Below are 14848 nucleotides of genomic sequence, written 5' to 3' on the forward strand. Positions count from 1 at the left end.
GCGACCCTTTGGTTTGCAGGGCCAGCGCTCAACCCACTGACCTGTGCCAGCCAGGGCTGTATTTGTTCTTTACAAGGAATAATTGTTATTTCACTCACTGAGCATTGAAACCTGCTCAGCCAGTCCCAGGCCAGCGCAGCTGCGCTGCCCTGGCCAGCTGCGCGCGCTTCTGCAGGGACTGACTTGGGTAGGGCCTGGCGGCCCCGCCGCTGCGGGGGCCGCACCTGGCTCATTTGCGTCCGGCGTCAGTGGGGGGGCGGGGGGGCGGTTTCAGAAGAGGCAGAGGGCTCCAGGTGAGCCCGCGGGCGGCCGCCGGGAGGGGCTTGTGAGTCGTCGCCCTCGCACTGGCCGAAAGGGGAAAGGGTGGCGGGTTTTCCTCCTTCGTTACGGTTTCTGCTCCAGAGGGTTTAGGGGAGAGTGCTGAGGTTTGGGCTTCTTCTGCGTGTGTGTGTCTCCAGGTGTTGTTTGCTTTGTTTTATGCAAATCCTCTTACAATTTGACGACTTTTAAAATAATTTTCTTAAAGAACTTAAGATGCATACAAATTGGACTTTTTCCCCCAAGAGAGGAAGAATTCCGTTTCTTTCTTTTCAGTTGTAGAATGTCATAACAGGTCGTAGTAAGCTTTTGCCCACTCTTGGAGAATTGTGGTAGAATTTCATGTTGATCTTTACTTTTATGTGTTATAAGGTAGTATGATTTACTTCTGCTACAAAAATAACTTTTTAAGAGGACAGTTTGAACTGTTTGCATATTTGATTTTGGTTTGCACTGTTCAACTTCACGTGATTCGTTTTCATGAAATAATCAAAAACATCGCAAATGTATAGGAAAATTTATATGGGCTAGTTATTGTACATGAGCACTGAGTACAGTAATATAAAACAAAAAAGTGGTTTTTATTAATTAGTCTTGGTCTGTTTACTAATTCATACTAATTAGTTACAGCACTTCAAACATGGCAGCTAAGAGTCAGCGCATGCGCCAGCCCCTTGCCTGCTTACGGCTGCCGGACTCACTGCTGGTCTGTATCCGGGGCCTTGGAGCGGAGTGTGGTGGTCAGCCAACGATGGCGGGCGGATTTCCACATCTGTGTGCCAAGCAGTGACCTTCCTCATCTACAGACAGAACGTGACCTTGTACCTTTTCTTAGAGTACTTTACAGTGACAGCAGCTTACATCAATCCATCGGTGCCTGTTATGTAGGTATAGAGGGTCTGTCCAGAAAGTATCCAGCCATGCGCTATGAGAAGTGGAGACGTTTATTGAAAAAGATCCAAGACACAAGGAACACTGCACACAGGACAGTGACGCCTCAGCCCCCTTCAAAGTAGGCACCCAGGGACCTCACACAGTTCTCCCAATTGCCATCGGCTGCCCTGTCGTATTTTCCTGAATCTCACCCACCGACTATCTGAGATCTCTCCCCTTTCAAAGGTGGTTTTAGTTTTGGGAAAACCAGAAGTCACAGGGCACCAAATCTGGGCTGTGGGAGGGCTGAGTCGCTTGTGTGATTTGATGTTTTGCCAAAAAACTCTGCACGAGATGTGATGCATGAGCAGGCGTGTTGTTGTGAGGAAGCTGCCAGTCACCAGGTGCCCATAGCTGTGGCCTTCTGAATCATTCCAGTACTTTCTGCAGAGGAATGTTCAAGCTTAACTCAAAATCTGACGCACATTTGTTGTCTACTCTGTCAGTCATTTTGAATGCAACAGCCACACAGCACACGTGCTTACTCTGCTGTGTCTACTGCCCCTACTGACTAGTACAGTGGAGTCATCATTGTTCACGCATGTGCATTCCGGTCCACTGTCTTTGGTTGCCAGGCTACATTGATGTCACACGACCTGTTCTCATTATATTAACAATAGCTGGACCTTTTCCACACAGACTTGCATATCCAAAGCTAACTGAAGTAGATACTTGTAGATCGGAGGGGGGCTCATGTTGAATTTGGGGTTGTGTGCGTGTGTTAGTAAACTGGACCCTTCTGGCCCTGGCTGGGGTGCTTCAGTGGACTGAGCGCCAACCCGCGAACCAAAGGGTCACTGGTTTGATTCCCAGTCAGGGCACATGCCTGGGTTGTGGGCCAGGTCCCCAGTAGGGGGTGTGCAAGAGGCAACCACACATTGATGTCTCTCTCTCTCTCTCTCTCTCTCTCTTTCTCCGTCATTTCCCTAAAAATAAATAAATAAAATCTTTAAAAACAGAAAGAAATGGACCCTTTAAAGAAAACAGTAAGTGGGCCAGTTACACAGCTTTGGGAAAGAATACCCGAGGACACACGCTCCAGGGACTGGTCCAGTTGGCCTTGGTGTTCCTGAGAAGGGCAGCTGCCAGTCCCTGTGTCCTGGGAACCGTCCCCCCCCCCCCGCCGAGCAGCTAGCACCCCTCGGGGCAGCCAGGCCCTGTCCCGGCGTGTGGTGCTCCCCTTACGGTAATTTAGTAGCATCTGATAAACCCAGGTGTCATGATGACTGCCTGTAACTTTGTGGCGTGGCCGTGGAAGTGACCCACTGCACGCAGATGTGTGTGTCCCACGTCTGACTCTGAGCGTGTGTGACCCGTGCGGGCCGCTGTGACGCAGAGCTGCCGGGAGTGCCTGAGCCCGGTCTGCGACGGGAGCGGCTGGGGGTGGCCCCGCACTTCGGACCGTAGTTCCACAGCGTGTCACCCGTGGGGGGAGCCGGGTGAAGGGCGCATGGGACCTGTCTTTACCACTTCCTGCACATCCCTGACTATTTCAGAATAGAGGGTCACGCACGAGAGAGGGGTGTTGGAGTTGCTGTGGGGCCCAGAGGACCACGTGGTTACTGTACAGCAGGGGGAGCAGAGACCCACGGCCAGGACGGGGACCCTGCCCTTGTGGGGCAGGCGGGCTCTTCGCCGGTGCGCAGAGAGGAGGGCGCTTCGGGCAGACCGCGCGGGAGTGCCGGAGCGGCGGCCGCTGTGCTGTTTTGCATTAAGACACAGGAAGAGCATCGGTTAGTTTAGGCGGCGTTGTCGTTCTTTGACGGGAGGATGTGTTTTAAGTCTCACACAGGACGCTGGGACGCGTGTCACCCTCGTGCTGCCACTCAAATGCCCGGAGGCCGAGAGTGAGAGAAGTCGTCCGCCACCGGTGTGGGAAACGAGACCGAGCGGTTCGGGAAGGCGCGGGAGTGGCCGGAGCAGTGTGCGGCTTAAAACAAAGCCCGTTTTTCACGGGCTTGAGAAACGGGCGCCGTGGGCGTCCTGCCAGCACGTGCCCTCCCGCTCCGCGGGGGTTCCCACTCTGCAGGTGCTCGCTCGGTGACCGTCCCCTGGTCCTCTCTCCTGCTCCGCTGTGAGCGTCTGTGGTCAGTGGCGTGCCCCCCACGTCCACGCCGGCGTTGGGCAGCGCTGAGGAAGCGCGTGCCGAGTGCATCAGGGCCCGGCTCAGTGAGGAGGGGACCCTGGAGTGCAGGCAGACAGTCACGGAGGTGCAGACTCGAGGGCCAGAGGGGCGAGCCTGCTGGGGGTGGCGAGGTGTGGGGCTCCGCAGAGCCCCCCAGCGTGGGCACTTGCACAACTGAGCTTTGGGGTCGGACTCCGTCGTGGCGTGCTCGCGGCTGCCGGGGTGCGGGCCAGAGGGGAAGCAGGGGCTGCGCCATCTCACCCTCGCTGCCTCCGGCGGGTGCTTCCTGCACAGGCCCCCGCTTCGCAGCAGACTGGACGGATGGACTGGGTGCCGTCCCCACCCCTCGGCCTCCTGGGGGCTCGCCCGGAGCTGAGCGGTCTGTGCAGACGCGCTCCTGCAGGGGGCGCTGTGGCGGCCGAGCGTCGTGGACGGGGTTGTGCCCCATGTCTGTTGTGCTGCTTGTTTTAACGATACAATTTAAATAATTATTATATGAACCAAGGAAAGAAAGACGATGTTTCTGGGAAAACTTAACTTCAGTGCTTTGAAAAGATTTGATAAAAGGGTAATTACTAAAAATGCTGTTGAATTGGACTTGAATAGAAAAGCTGTAAAATTTTAGGGACCAATTATTCTAAAAGAAAAAAGGATGAAAAAGATTCTCAATCAGATGGCTTTACGTGTCTTTTAAGTTCTTGCCTCATTTTTAAAGCAGTTTTCCGTCTGTGGGTCGTGAGGTCAACTTAGTAGGTTGAAAAAGCACTTTAGAAAACCGTGCTAGAACGTAGCGGAGCGCACTGCGTTGGGGAAGTAGCGCCGCTTCCCGCGACTTCCTGGGTTTGTTTGTGTTTGTTCTGTACACGGTGTACCCCGCGAGCTGTGAAGGCGTGGAAAGCTTGGAAGACTGGCTGGAGAAATTGAAACCGGAAATATCAGAGTGTGTACTAGGGGGTGATTTTTATCCAAGGAAGAAGAGGAGACGCAATTAGCGGGCCCAGCCAGAAAGCAGAGGTCGTGGGCCGACATCAGAAGATGGGGAATGAGTGTGTGTTCATGAACTTCGCGTTGCAAGGAAGCATTGGAGGTGTGCGTACTGGTTCCGTGGCGTTTATTTTAGGTTGGCCCTTGGGACCGACGATCCGGCCACAGGTGCGCATCACGGGCCGGGAGTCGTGGCGTGTCTCGTCTCATTTTCCTCCCGCGCCTCCTTGTTTTGTCCCAGTCCCCTGTCCCTGCCCCTCCTTTCTCTGCCACTCGATAACAAGTGTCCTGAAGGCCTGGTCTGGGCCTCAGTCTACTTTCTGCGGGGTAAGATTATGAGTGTGTACTGCCCTCTGGGGTTTCCCAGTGGAAGCAGCCGTCACCTCACACGCCGGCCCCTGAGCTCGCTGTCAGATGGGAGCGGCTGATGTGGATTAATTCCTCCTGAACCGTAAGTGACTGACAGTCCCGCAAACCTCCAGATTTTTTTGTAAGGGTGGCCTTTCAGGTCCTGTTCTATTCGGGTGTTCCAAACAGAGACCTCACGTGGTGGACATCTGAGACTGTGAGCAGGGCCGTCTGTCTGTCAGCTCCCTTCCTTCGGGCCTCGCTGCGCGGCCCCGGGGGCCCGGGGGCCCGGCCGGCTGCTGGGATTTAAAGCCGCCCTCTGGAATGCGCAGCGTGCCTCGGTGAAGGGCGCCGGGAAGGGCGTTTTCTTGGCCTTCGCGTCCTACCGGAGCGAGGCTTCCCGTCACCCTGGCTCGCTGCCCGTCGGGGCTGCTCCCTCCTCCTGCCCGCTCCCCGCTCCTGGAGTGCAGAGGGCGCGTTCTGCAGTGGCGCGCAGGGCTCCTTCTCGGGCGCACGCCAGCCCCCAGAGAGCAGCAGGCCCGCTGTGGGCAGAGCGCCCCTCCTGCACAGGACCCTGGGCCAAGCAGGGGTCCTCGCAGGGGTCCTCGCAGGGGTCCTCGCACCGCTCAGGCCTGGCCTTCGGGACTGACAGCGTCCAGAGTGTCCCTACGGACGGCACGGAGAGGTGGCCGGGAGGGGCAGAGGTGCTCTGCACGTGCAGGCAGTGCGTGTAAGGCGCCGTGAGGCCGACGGGGAGGGGAGGAGACACGGATGGGCGTCTCCTGTGTTCCAGCCACTCGTCATCGCCCCCGTCTCTCCCCGTCACGGGCCGAGCTTGTGTCGCCCCGTGCGTTCTGCCGTCAACCTCCCCGGAGACTTGTCTCCTGCTCCACGCTCGAGCCTTGCTTGCTCTGATACAGAGCATTATGAATTGTGATCGAATGCAGTTGCTGCTCCTGGAGGCTCTCCCATGTCTGTCTCATGCCTCGAGGTGTCCCCGGCACAGCCTCCCCGGGCGGCCGGAGCGCACTCGTCCTGATGGCCGCCTCGTGAGAGAGGCGCCCTCGTGGCCCGATGAGGAGGTCAGGGGTGAGAGGGCAGGAGCTGAGGCCTCTCGGCCCCAGATGGCAGCGCTGCGTCTCTCCCCTCGCCCTGTCCCGGTAGGGGGTGACTCTGTACTGGAGAAGCGAGCGGCGTGGGCGGAGTGCCGGTCTGGAAGTCGAGGCGCAAGTCTTCCATGCTGTTTTTGACTTGCAGGGAAATCTTTTCAAAATCCTGTATGAAAGTCTTGTCTTTCATTTTCTCACATGCATGTCAAGTTCAGTTTCAACCTTGTGTTGGCAAAAGTGACACATTTTTAGAAATCAGACACGTGGTGTGCTCAGACTGGTTCAAAATCAAAGCAGTCATTAATGGGATAATACCCCTGGGAATGCGCCTCCGTCTGCTGCGTGCGTCTGTGGATCGCACACACTTGACTTTTAAACACAGACCCTCGTCGCCGGTTGCTGGTCTCCTCGCCACACGCCACGCTGAACGCGGGCTGTGCGGGTCCTGCCTCATCCGAGGCCCCGTCCCCGCGCCCGCTGAGCCCCTCCGCCCGCAGCGCGTGCGTCAGGTGTGGGGCCCCGGGTGCAGGCTCTCGTGGCGGCCGGGCCCGCTCTCCGCTCCGGCTCTCCGGTCCGACCGTGTCACTCGTGTGACACTGGGTCCGGGGCCCCAGCCCTCTGCAGCTCGGTGTCCTCGTTTTCTTGTTTTCTGTCCTCGCCCGAGGAGGACACTTTCACAGAAGGATGCGTCCATTGGTCTTAGGGAGGGAGGACTCGGGGGCCGGGGAGAGACAGACAGACGTCAGCGTGAAGGAGAAACGGGGATCCGTTTCCTTCTGTGCTCGCCCCACCCGGGGGTCGGACCCACAACCCCGGCGTGTGCCTGGACCGAGGATCGAACCCACAACCTTTGGTGCTTAGGGTGATGCTCCAGTCGGCTGAGCCACACCGGCCAGGGCACAGTTTCCTTATTTTTAAAAGAAGTAATGATGTGTACTTCATGTGGTTTTATACATCTTCTGAACCACCCATAGTGATTCGAGTGGGATGTGGTCATGTTGGGATTGATGTTCTACCTTGTAAATTCAGTTAAAATTGAGTAGATGTAGTGTTTAGTAGGGCTTTATATGTACACTCATGTACTCATATATGTTCACATCTGTTACGTAGGGTTTACTTGAAATACCGAGTCATCCCAGAGTTCGCATGGCCCACGTTCTGATGGCTGTGGTGAGGCGCCGGCTGCCTTGCCCCTCAGGCTGAGGGGTGGGGGGGCTCCCGCACACCCCGCGCGGCGGCTCAGCCAGCCTCGTCCGTCCTCGCCTGTGGGGGGAAAAGAGGGGTGCCCGGGACTGCCCCCTCCCGAGGCAGTTTTGTGGGTCCCGCCCTGCCCCTGGGCCGGTGCCGTGGCCTTGTGGTGGGGGGCGCCTTCCCCTGCGTCGCTGTCAGATTTGGAAGCGCCCCCGTCGGCGGGCCAGCGCCGCCTGCGCCCCGCGCCCCGCGCCCCGCGCCCCGCTCCCACCTTGCTCATTGTTTCCCGGGACTGTTTGGGCTGTGTGGAGAGGTCCTCGCAAATCCCCTTGTTCCCGAAGTCATCGTTGCCAGCAGGGGTAAGATGAAAGGTGCTTAAGTCTGTAGCGTTGTCTCTAATTTGTACGTGTCATTTCAGCGGCATTTTAACAGAACTCCGTCTCCTGTCCCTCCCCTCCCTCCGCCACACTATCACAAGTTAGGGCCGAGAAGCCAGGCCATTGGCAGAAATCTCATTTTATCCTTCTAATTATTATGCTGGCACTCAGGAGATAATTTCTTTCTTCATGCACTGCCAATTAATATGCAAATGGACTGATAAATATTTATGCAATGATTTAAATTATGCAGGGAGTGCTTTCAGTGTATTCTGTAAATGAATTGTTCGTGGACTTCAAAGTGCTGGCTGCTGTGCTAACGAGGAGAGATTTGCATAGGGCCCTAATCACGCGCATACTGATTAAGCTTCATTATGGAAACTGCCAGCTGCAATCTTTGTTTCTATTTTATTACAAAAAGGGGAACTTTTCATGCTTCAGTTGCCTTGACAATGTCAGTCCTCGCTGGTAGGAGAGACTAAAACTCCTCTGAGCAACCGAAGTTCCCGTATTCGGTTGAAGATGGCTGTGGTGTGACTGAAGTAGTTGCTTCTCCCCCATCCACTTCCCACCTCCCACTCTCATGCTCTCAGATTTGTTAGAAACAGTGGTACCTTCTGACCCCACCCAAACCGCCACCTGTTTCTTCCCGCCTTGGACTGTGTGAACCTAGAAGACTCACGGCAATGCTGGACTGCGGTGCCTTTGCTCTAGGTGGGTAGGTGGGCGCCGCACGGCCCTCCCCGGCGGGCCGTGGGGTGGAACCTGCGGCCCTGCAGTTGGCTGTGCGGAAACACCCACTGGCACAGGCCACTGCGGGGGAGGGGGGTGGATGGGGGGGCGGGGGGCGCATTTGCAAAGCACCGGTCCCTCCCCACCGCCGGCTCTTCTGGTTTGGAGGATGTTAGCAGTAAATAGTGTGGATTTAGAATTCAACTGGAATGGAGATTTTTGCTTTTTCTTTTTTTTGGAAATTTCTTTTGAGAGCATTTCATATAGTTCTGAAAGCTCTAGCTCTGAAACAAGGTCTGAAATGTATCTAAATAATATGTATATTAATAAAAATGTTTTGCATACTTGGCTCGAATGTCATATAAAACCGAGGGCCTGGTGGGAGTGAGGAGCCCAGTGCAGGATGGTCCCGGCAGCGCCGGCCTGGGCGGCCGTCCCGGGCAATGCCACCAGGCGGAGGGTCGAGCTCCAGACCCTGGAGGCAGGACTTTCTGAATTTGACTGATATGAGCCTTTTCCTTTTTCAAAAATTAACTTCTCTTCTTCTCCGGGAAAACCATTCTAAGTCCTAGGAAGACTGTCTTCAGGGTTTTTCTTACTGAACAACAGGCCTGTTGGGGGGAGGACTGTCTGGCTGGGCTGTGTAAACTGTCTTTGCTAACTACGCTTTAAGCTACACTGAGCCACGTTGGTTTTAGACAGAGGGTGGCTCGTGGCGGCTGTAGTTTGTGTCGAGGTCCGTCTGTCACAAGCAGAGCAGTGGCCCCTTCGGCTAGTCTGGCCACCGGGAGAGTCAGCTGGGTGGTGGGAGCGCCAGCACTTCACTGTCTTTCAAACCTTCGCAAACGACTTCTTCCTGCATGCCGTCTTTCCCATGCGAGAAGTCGAGGCTGTCCCCGTCACCTGCGCAGTTGCTGAGGCCGGACCCGAACGATGACTCCGACTCTGACAGCGTCTGCAGCCGTGGGGAGGAGGCGTGGCCTGCGCCCAGGGTGGCGGCAGGTCTGCGCCGCGTGAAGGCGAGTGAGCGGACCAGCAAGCCGGCGCCAGGCCCCGGCCCAGGGGCAGCGGGCCGAGTGCGTCTCGGGCGCGTCTCACCGCCAGTCCGGGGCGTCCGGAGCCGTCACGGCAGACACCGTCGTGTCTGTGTGCTCGTACATCTACTGCGTTGGGAACTCGAGGGAGGAAAGGGAAATACCGTTTTGAAACACTTTTAGTGTTATATTTTATAATCAGAAATTATTTCTATTTTTTAGGTAACAATGAGTGTTTAAACAGCCTTCCCATAGTTGTACAGGTAATCGGAATTTTATTTGTTATTTTGTACGTGAAGTAATTTTGTCAGATGTTTTGAAGCTCTTGACAGTTCGCTAGAAAGTCCTTAGAAGACTCGTACAGGATACCTGTGACACAATCCTGAATGCATGAGTGTGAACATTAGGGTGTGAATTGTACACGGCTAGGTTCACGACTTAGTAGGAATTCTGCCTGCTTCATTTCATACGTGCAGAAAACTGCCATCTTCTTCAGTGGGCGTCGGCCGGTCCGCCCTGTCCCCGCTGTGCTGTGAACCCCGTCTGAGGAGGCGGCACCTTCCGCTGTGCCTGCCGCCGTCGTCGCTGACTTCCACGAGGTCTGGTTACGTCATTCAGAAAGCTGATTCTCACTAAGCCGTACACCTGCTTCTTTCAAACCTCGGTGTGCTCTCCGAGGAGATTTGCATTGTTCTGGACAGCGTGGGGAAGGAAGTTGCAGAGCAACCCTCAGTCGTGACCGAAGCCGGGAGAGTCCGAGCCCTGTGGACCCCTGAAGAGCAAACCAGACCGTGGCAGAGCCACGCAAGCCCCCGGGCTGGCCTCCGTCTGACGGGCCGTGTCGGTGGCGGGCCCACGGCCTCCGGACGGGCGCGCAGTTCGCAGAGGGGGCTGCCTTCCGAAGCACTCCCGTCCCTCGTGTGCGGGATGATGCCGCTGCGACAGCGTGGGCGGGACTCCGGCGATCGTTTTGATTCCCCGTTTAAACATTAATCAGATGACAGAAGGTGTTCTTCGGTCAAAAGACCAAATACAACACAGTTCAAGTGTTTGTTCTCTGCTGACCAGTGGTCCAGTGGCTCCTCGCCTGGTGGGAAGGGGCAGGCGGGCCGGAGAGCAGACTCGGCCGCGTCACAGGCCAGCGCGCCGAGCCGGGCCTGCGGGGGCCGGACGGAGGTGTGCGTGTAACGTGCGCTGCGTGCTCACCCTCGGGGCGGGGGGGCAGGAGACAGGCAGGCCCGCGCCCGCCTGTGGCCTGCCTTCTGGGGCACCCAACATTGCTCGGTAAACACTTCTGACTGTGGACGTCTCCGTGACACAGACACCCCGAGAGACAGGAGCCCCGCCGGCAGGCTCACCTGGGACACGAGGGCAGCACCGCTCGTGAGCGGGTGCGGCCGTGTGTGGCCGCCTCTGGGTCTCGGCAGCACTAGCTGTGTGCGCCACGCTCTGTGCCGCAGCTCGTACCCTCTGTGACGGGCCGTGAGCCTGGCGCACCGCTGGGACGCGTGCGGACTCGTTCCGCGGCTGTGCCGTGTGCCCTGCGCCCTCGGCCGAGCGTGCCGTGCCGTCTGCTGCCAGGGCTGCCGGAGGGCTGTTCCGGCGTGGTCGACAAACTCTCTGCCCGTGGGAGGAGAAGCTTTGTGTGGTGATGACGTGTTTTCCTTCGTGGGGGTTTTGTTCCTTTAGCGTATTCTCTGTTTATGTTATAAAGCACCCACTCCCTCTGTGCATCAGACACTGTTACAGACTTTTTAGGTTAGATTTCTGCCGTCCTCCTCGGAGGGTCTTAGCATGAATTAGACTGCGCGCGAGTGGGTCCCTTCAGGCTCGGGGACTCGCCACCCCCCGGCGTTTCCGTGCCGACTCTGCCCCTCACTCAGCCGGCGGGGCTGTGACACCCGTCGGTTTTCTCAGACCTTTCCTCGGCCGCATCCTCAGTTTTCAAAAACTCTGTTCTTCTCTGGTTTGTTGCAGACTCGAGAATGAACAACCCGTCAGAAAACGGCAAAGCGTCTCTGGAGAGCGGGGACAGCAGCACAGGTAAGACGCCCCTCCGGCACACCCTTCCCTGGAGGCGGCGCGGGAAGGGGGTGCTTGCCGCCGGCCGGGCTGGGCGGCACGTGCGCGCAGGCCCGGTGGGGCGCTGGGTGGCGGGACGAGCGTCCGTGCTGCGGGGCTGGGCTGTCTCTGCCCACGGCGCCCGCCCTCCCTGCAGACGCCTGTCTTCCGGCCGCCGCTGGTCAGCGAAGGCGGAGCAGCGCTCAGGGCCTTGTCCTGGGGGCGGGGGGGTGGGGGGGGGCAGGTCTGGGGAGAAGGATGGCGGCGCTGCTCACGAGCCGTGGGGTGCCGGGCAGCCCCCAGTCGGTCTGTCTGAGCTCGTTCGCGCAGCCGTGCGGCCGGGCAGCGTGTTCCCGGGGTCGCCGTGAGCGCCGAGGAGGAAGCGTTAGGCGTGTGCGCGCCGCACGCTGACCGGTTGGGAAAGTTGCCCTTGCTGTGGTGTGGCCGGAACAGCGACCCTTGCCACGCACACTCCGAGGGAGTCACGCCGACGCCGCCGTGGTGTCTGCGCCGGGTTAGAGCCCTGTCTCTCACACGCCCGACTCCGGGCGCTTTTCCATACACAGTGACACTTGGTTCGACCCTCTCCCGGGAGGGAGCTGGCAAGTAAACGGGGAAACCGGCTTCCCAGGAGAGGCGGGCTCAGTCCCCGAGGGCAGAGCGAGCCCGAGGCCCACGTTCATCACTGCGCGCGGGGCTCAGAGGCCGCGGGACCCGGTGTCGGCCGGCGGGAGCAGCTCCGGGTGCGGCAGTAGCCAGAGTGCTCAGCGGCGGGGCAGGGCAGAGAGACACAGAGACGGGCAGTTTCTGAAGTCGGCCAGGCTGCCCAGGTGCAGGGGCTGGGGCCTCGGCGCCTGTCGCTCCAGCAGGCCCGACTCCAGGGGCGGGAGGGAGAGCCACTCGGAAGCTGGTCTCCGCACCACCAGCCATGCAGCCCCCAGTTGGGAGCAGACCGGTCGAGCCGGGGCAGCGGCTTGCAGCCTGCACGGCTTTCGTCCCAGACTGCCCCGGGCCGGGGCACTCGCTAGTCCCTCCGTCTCCGGAGGATGCCTGTCCCTCTCGGTGACACTCCCGTGCCCCTCCTGAGCGGGGAAGGGCCACGTGCTGGCGTCTGAACTGTTGGCAGCCGCCTCCTTTCTGTCGCTTCTCGGTCCCGCTTGGGCCCCGTCTTTCGTGGTTGTGTGGCTCGGGGTCTGGCCACCCAGCCTCGGGGTGGGCCTTGTTCGCAGACAGAGGCTGGCCAGTGGGTCCCAGTAGGATGCCCAGGGAGAGAGGGCAGCGCCCCGGGCCTAAAAGGCACCTGCAAAGAGGAGATTCGCACACCTAAAGGACAAGGAATGCTCTCGGAGGGACAGGAGGACGCCACAAAGGCGCACTGCCGCGGCCCCAGGGCTCCGCCCACTTCCGGGGCCCCTCCCACACCGAGGGGCCCTCTCAGCGTGCACTCGTCCCACGCTCCCTATGCTCCCTGTGCTCTCGGGTCGCAGGGCACCTCTGTGCCCGCCCTGCCAGCGAGGCATCAGGATTCCAGGAACTGGGACATTGGGGCCCGAGCCAGCCAGGACGTGGAGGCAGGGCCAGGAGGGGCCCCCTGCCCGGGGTTTCTCCTTGAACTGCGATGAAATGAGACTGCACATTCTGGCCGGAGCCCCTGCCGGTGCCGTCTCATGAGTTCCTTGGCCTGTTTCCACGTGAGACGCGTGGCGGAGCCACTCCCACCACAGAGCTCGGGGTGTCCCTTCAGGAGCCTCCCTGTCGCCGTCTCTGGAGCCCGGTCTCCGGCTAGGGACGGCGTGCTCTGGAACGAGGCTTCCCGGCCCCAGCACTGGCGGGGCGGGGTGGGGCAGGGTGTCCGAGGTGTCCGCCCCCCACCGGCGTGGAAACATGTGCTGCTTCTCTGCCAGCTGCCGGCAGTGCGAGGGCCTGGAGAAGCGCCGTCCTCACTGTGGGACGCAGCGACGCACGCCGTCTGCGCACCGCGGCTCGAGCGGCCTCCGTAAATTCTAGACGCTCCCCTGCTGGGGGCCTCTGCGCACCCCGAGAGTAGCTGGCACCTCCGTGCCCGTTTCTCGGCTGTCCTTAGCGTCTCCCGTTGACGCCACTTTAGTAGCTCAGGACATCAGAATCCGTCTGGGTTCCAGTTTCTGCATTAAATTACCATTTGGCATATCAGGTGTGAAATTACTCAGGTATTACAAATTGACTTATTTAAAACTATAACAAGCAGGCCTGCAGATTGTTTTACTGTAAAGAATATGTTAATATTTTTGTATAGACTACTGCAATTTTAAACATTTCTGGAGAAATAATTTTGATTTTTGGTACTTTAAGGAGAACGATATTGTGAAATCAGTGAAAACTGTGTTGTTACTTGGTCGTCTGCCGCGTGGGGTTGTTGGTGCACGTGTTTAGAGGGCGCTTGTCCCGTGTGCCACGTGGTGGACTTGTGTCGTCAGAGACGCCGTCAGTCTCTGGAGAGCCAGCGGTCACGGGGAGCCGGGACGGACCGAGGTGGCGGGGTCGGGGCGGCCGGGGCGGCGCGTCTTTGAGGCAGGGCGTGTTTGTGGGCGGGGAGGAAGGAAGCAGGGAGCCGGAGGCTGAAGGAGGAGAGACAGCGGGTGCAGCCAGCGTGGGCTGGGGGCTGGGGTCAGAGGTGTGGAGCGGGGGCTGGGGTCAGAGGTGCAGAGCGGGGGCTGGCTCTGACGTGCACGGAGACCGGCCTGCTCTCTCAAACTGGGGAGAGGACGGGGAGATGAGCCGAGGAGAGAAGGCCCAGGAGGGAGGGGGCAGGAGGGTGGGGACTGGCTCACACGTTAGATTTCCTCCTCATCCCCTCGGCCCCTCGGGTCGCTGGGGGCCGTCTGCAGGGAAGGCAGGGGGCCAGTCCTGAGCAGGGCGGCCCTTCCTGCTCGCGGGAGTCTGTGGCCGCGCGTGGCTGGCGCTTCGTGACGCGCACCACACACCGAGCACCGCGGCTGTTCCAGCTCCCACGAGGGAAGCACCGTCCCGCGTCTCACCGACAAGGGCCGTGGACCAGACGTGTTCTCGCTCGGGAGTGGGGAGGCGCGGCCTCTCCTGCGCGATGGCTGCACGCTGCCTGGGGCCGGGCGGGCGTGGGGCGGGGGAGGGGGAACGCGTTTGGACGCTGCTGCTTTTCAGGGCCGGACCGGAGTGGACACCGAGACGGGCAAAGACGCGAGCTGAGGGCCAGGCGCGGACGGAAGGAGGGAGGTGCCGCCCGCCTCGCCCGCCTGGTTAGACGGCCCCCCGGGGCGGGAGGGAGCGCAGCGGGAGACCCGAGTGTTTGCCAGATCAGTGTCCTCTCAACAGGTGCCCCGTCGGGGAAGGGGATGGCGGTGACGTCGCTCATAAGGTCGTCGTCCTTTGGACGAGGCCTCGGCCCTGGGGGGCGGCGACACCCTGTCTCCCTTCCCCGCCACGTGTGGTGGTGTCCCGGCCGCTGGCTGTCTCTGCGCCCGCCTGTTCCGGGTGTTTTGTGCGAGTGGGTCATGTGGGACTTGTCTCTGTGGCTGACTTGTTTCACTTAGCATAACAGGGTCAAGGTCGTTTGTGTTGCAGCACGTGTGGCCGGATAGCATTCCGCGGGATGCCGAGACCGCGTTTTGTTTGTCCGTT

At 59.2% G+C, this 14848-nt stretch overlaps 1 protein-coding gene across 3 annotated transcripts in view; it reads left to right on the forward strand.

The window, feature by feature from the left end:
- Positions 1-14848, forward strand: part of POU2F1 (POU class 2 homeobox 1) — an 88429-nt gene that overhangs the window by 37951 nt on the left and 35630 nt on the right. The window contains exons 1-2 of one of the 3 annotated variants that reach the window (XM_045838385.1): positions 7916-8099; positions 11129-11194. In XM_045838385.1, the coding sequence (XP_045694341.1) occupies positions 8072-8099; positions 11129-11194 (94 nt within the window). In that variant the 5' untranslated portion in view covers positions 7916-8071. Of the gene's footprint in view, positions 1-7915; positions 8100-9385; positions 9415-11128; positions 11195-14848 lie in introns of those variants that run through there. The other 2 variants (XM_045838388.1, XM_045838386.1) reach the window with 2 other exon arrangements.

The sequence above is a fragment of the Phyllostomus hastatus genome, unplaced genomic scaffold (genome assembly GCF_019186645.2).
Source record: "Phyllostomus hastatus isolate PE091 unplaced genomic scaffold, TTU_PhHast_1.1 phas_contig_283, whole genome shotgun sequence".
NCBI classification, from domain to species: domain Eukaryota; kingdom Metazoa; phylum Chordata; class Mammalia; order Chiroptera; family Phyllostomidae; genus Phyllostomus; species Phyllostomus hastatus.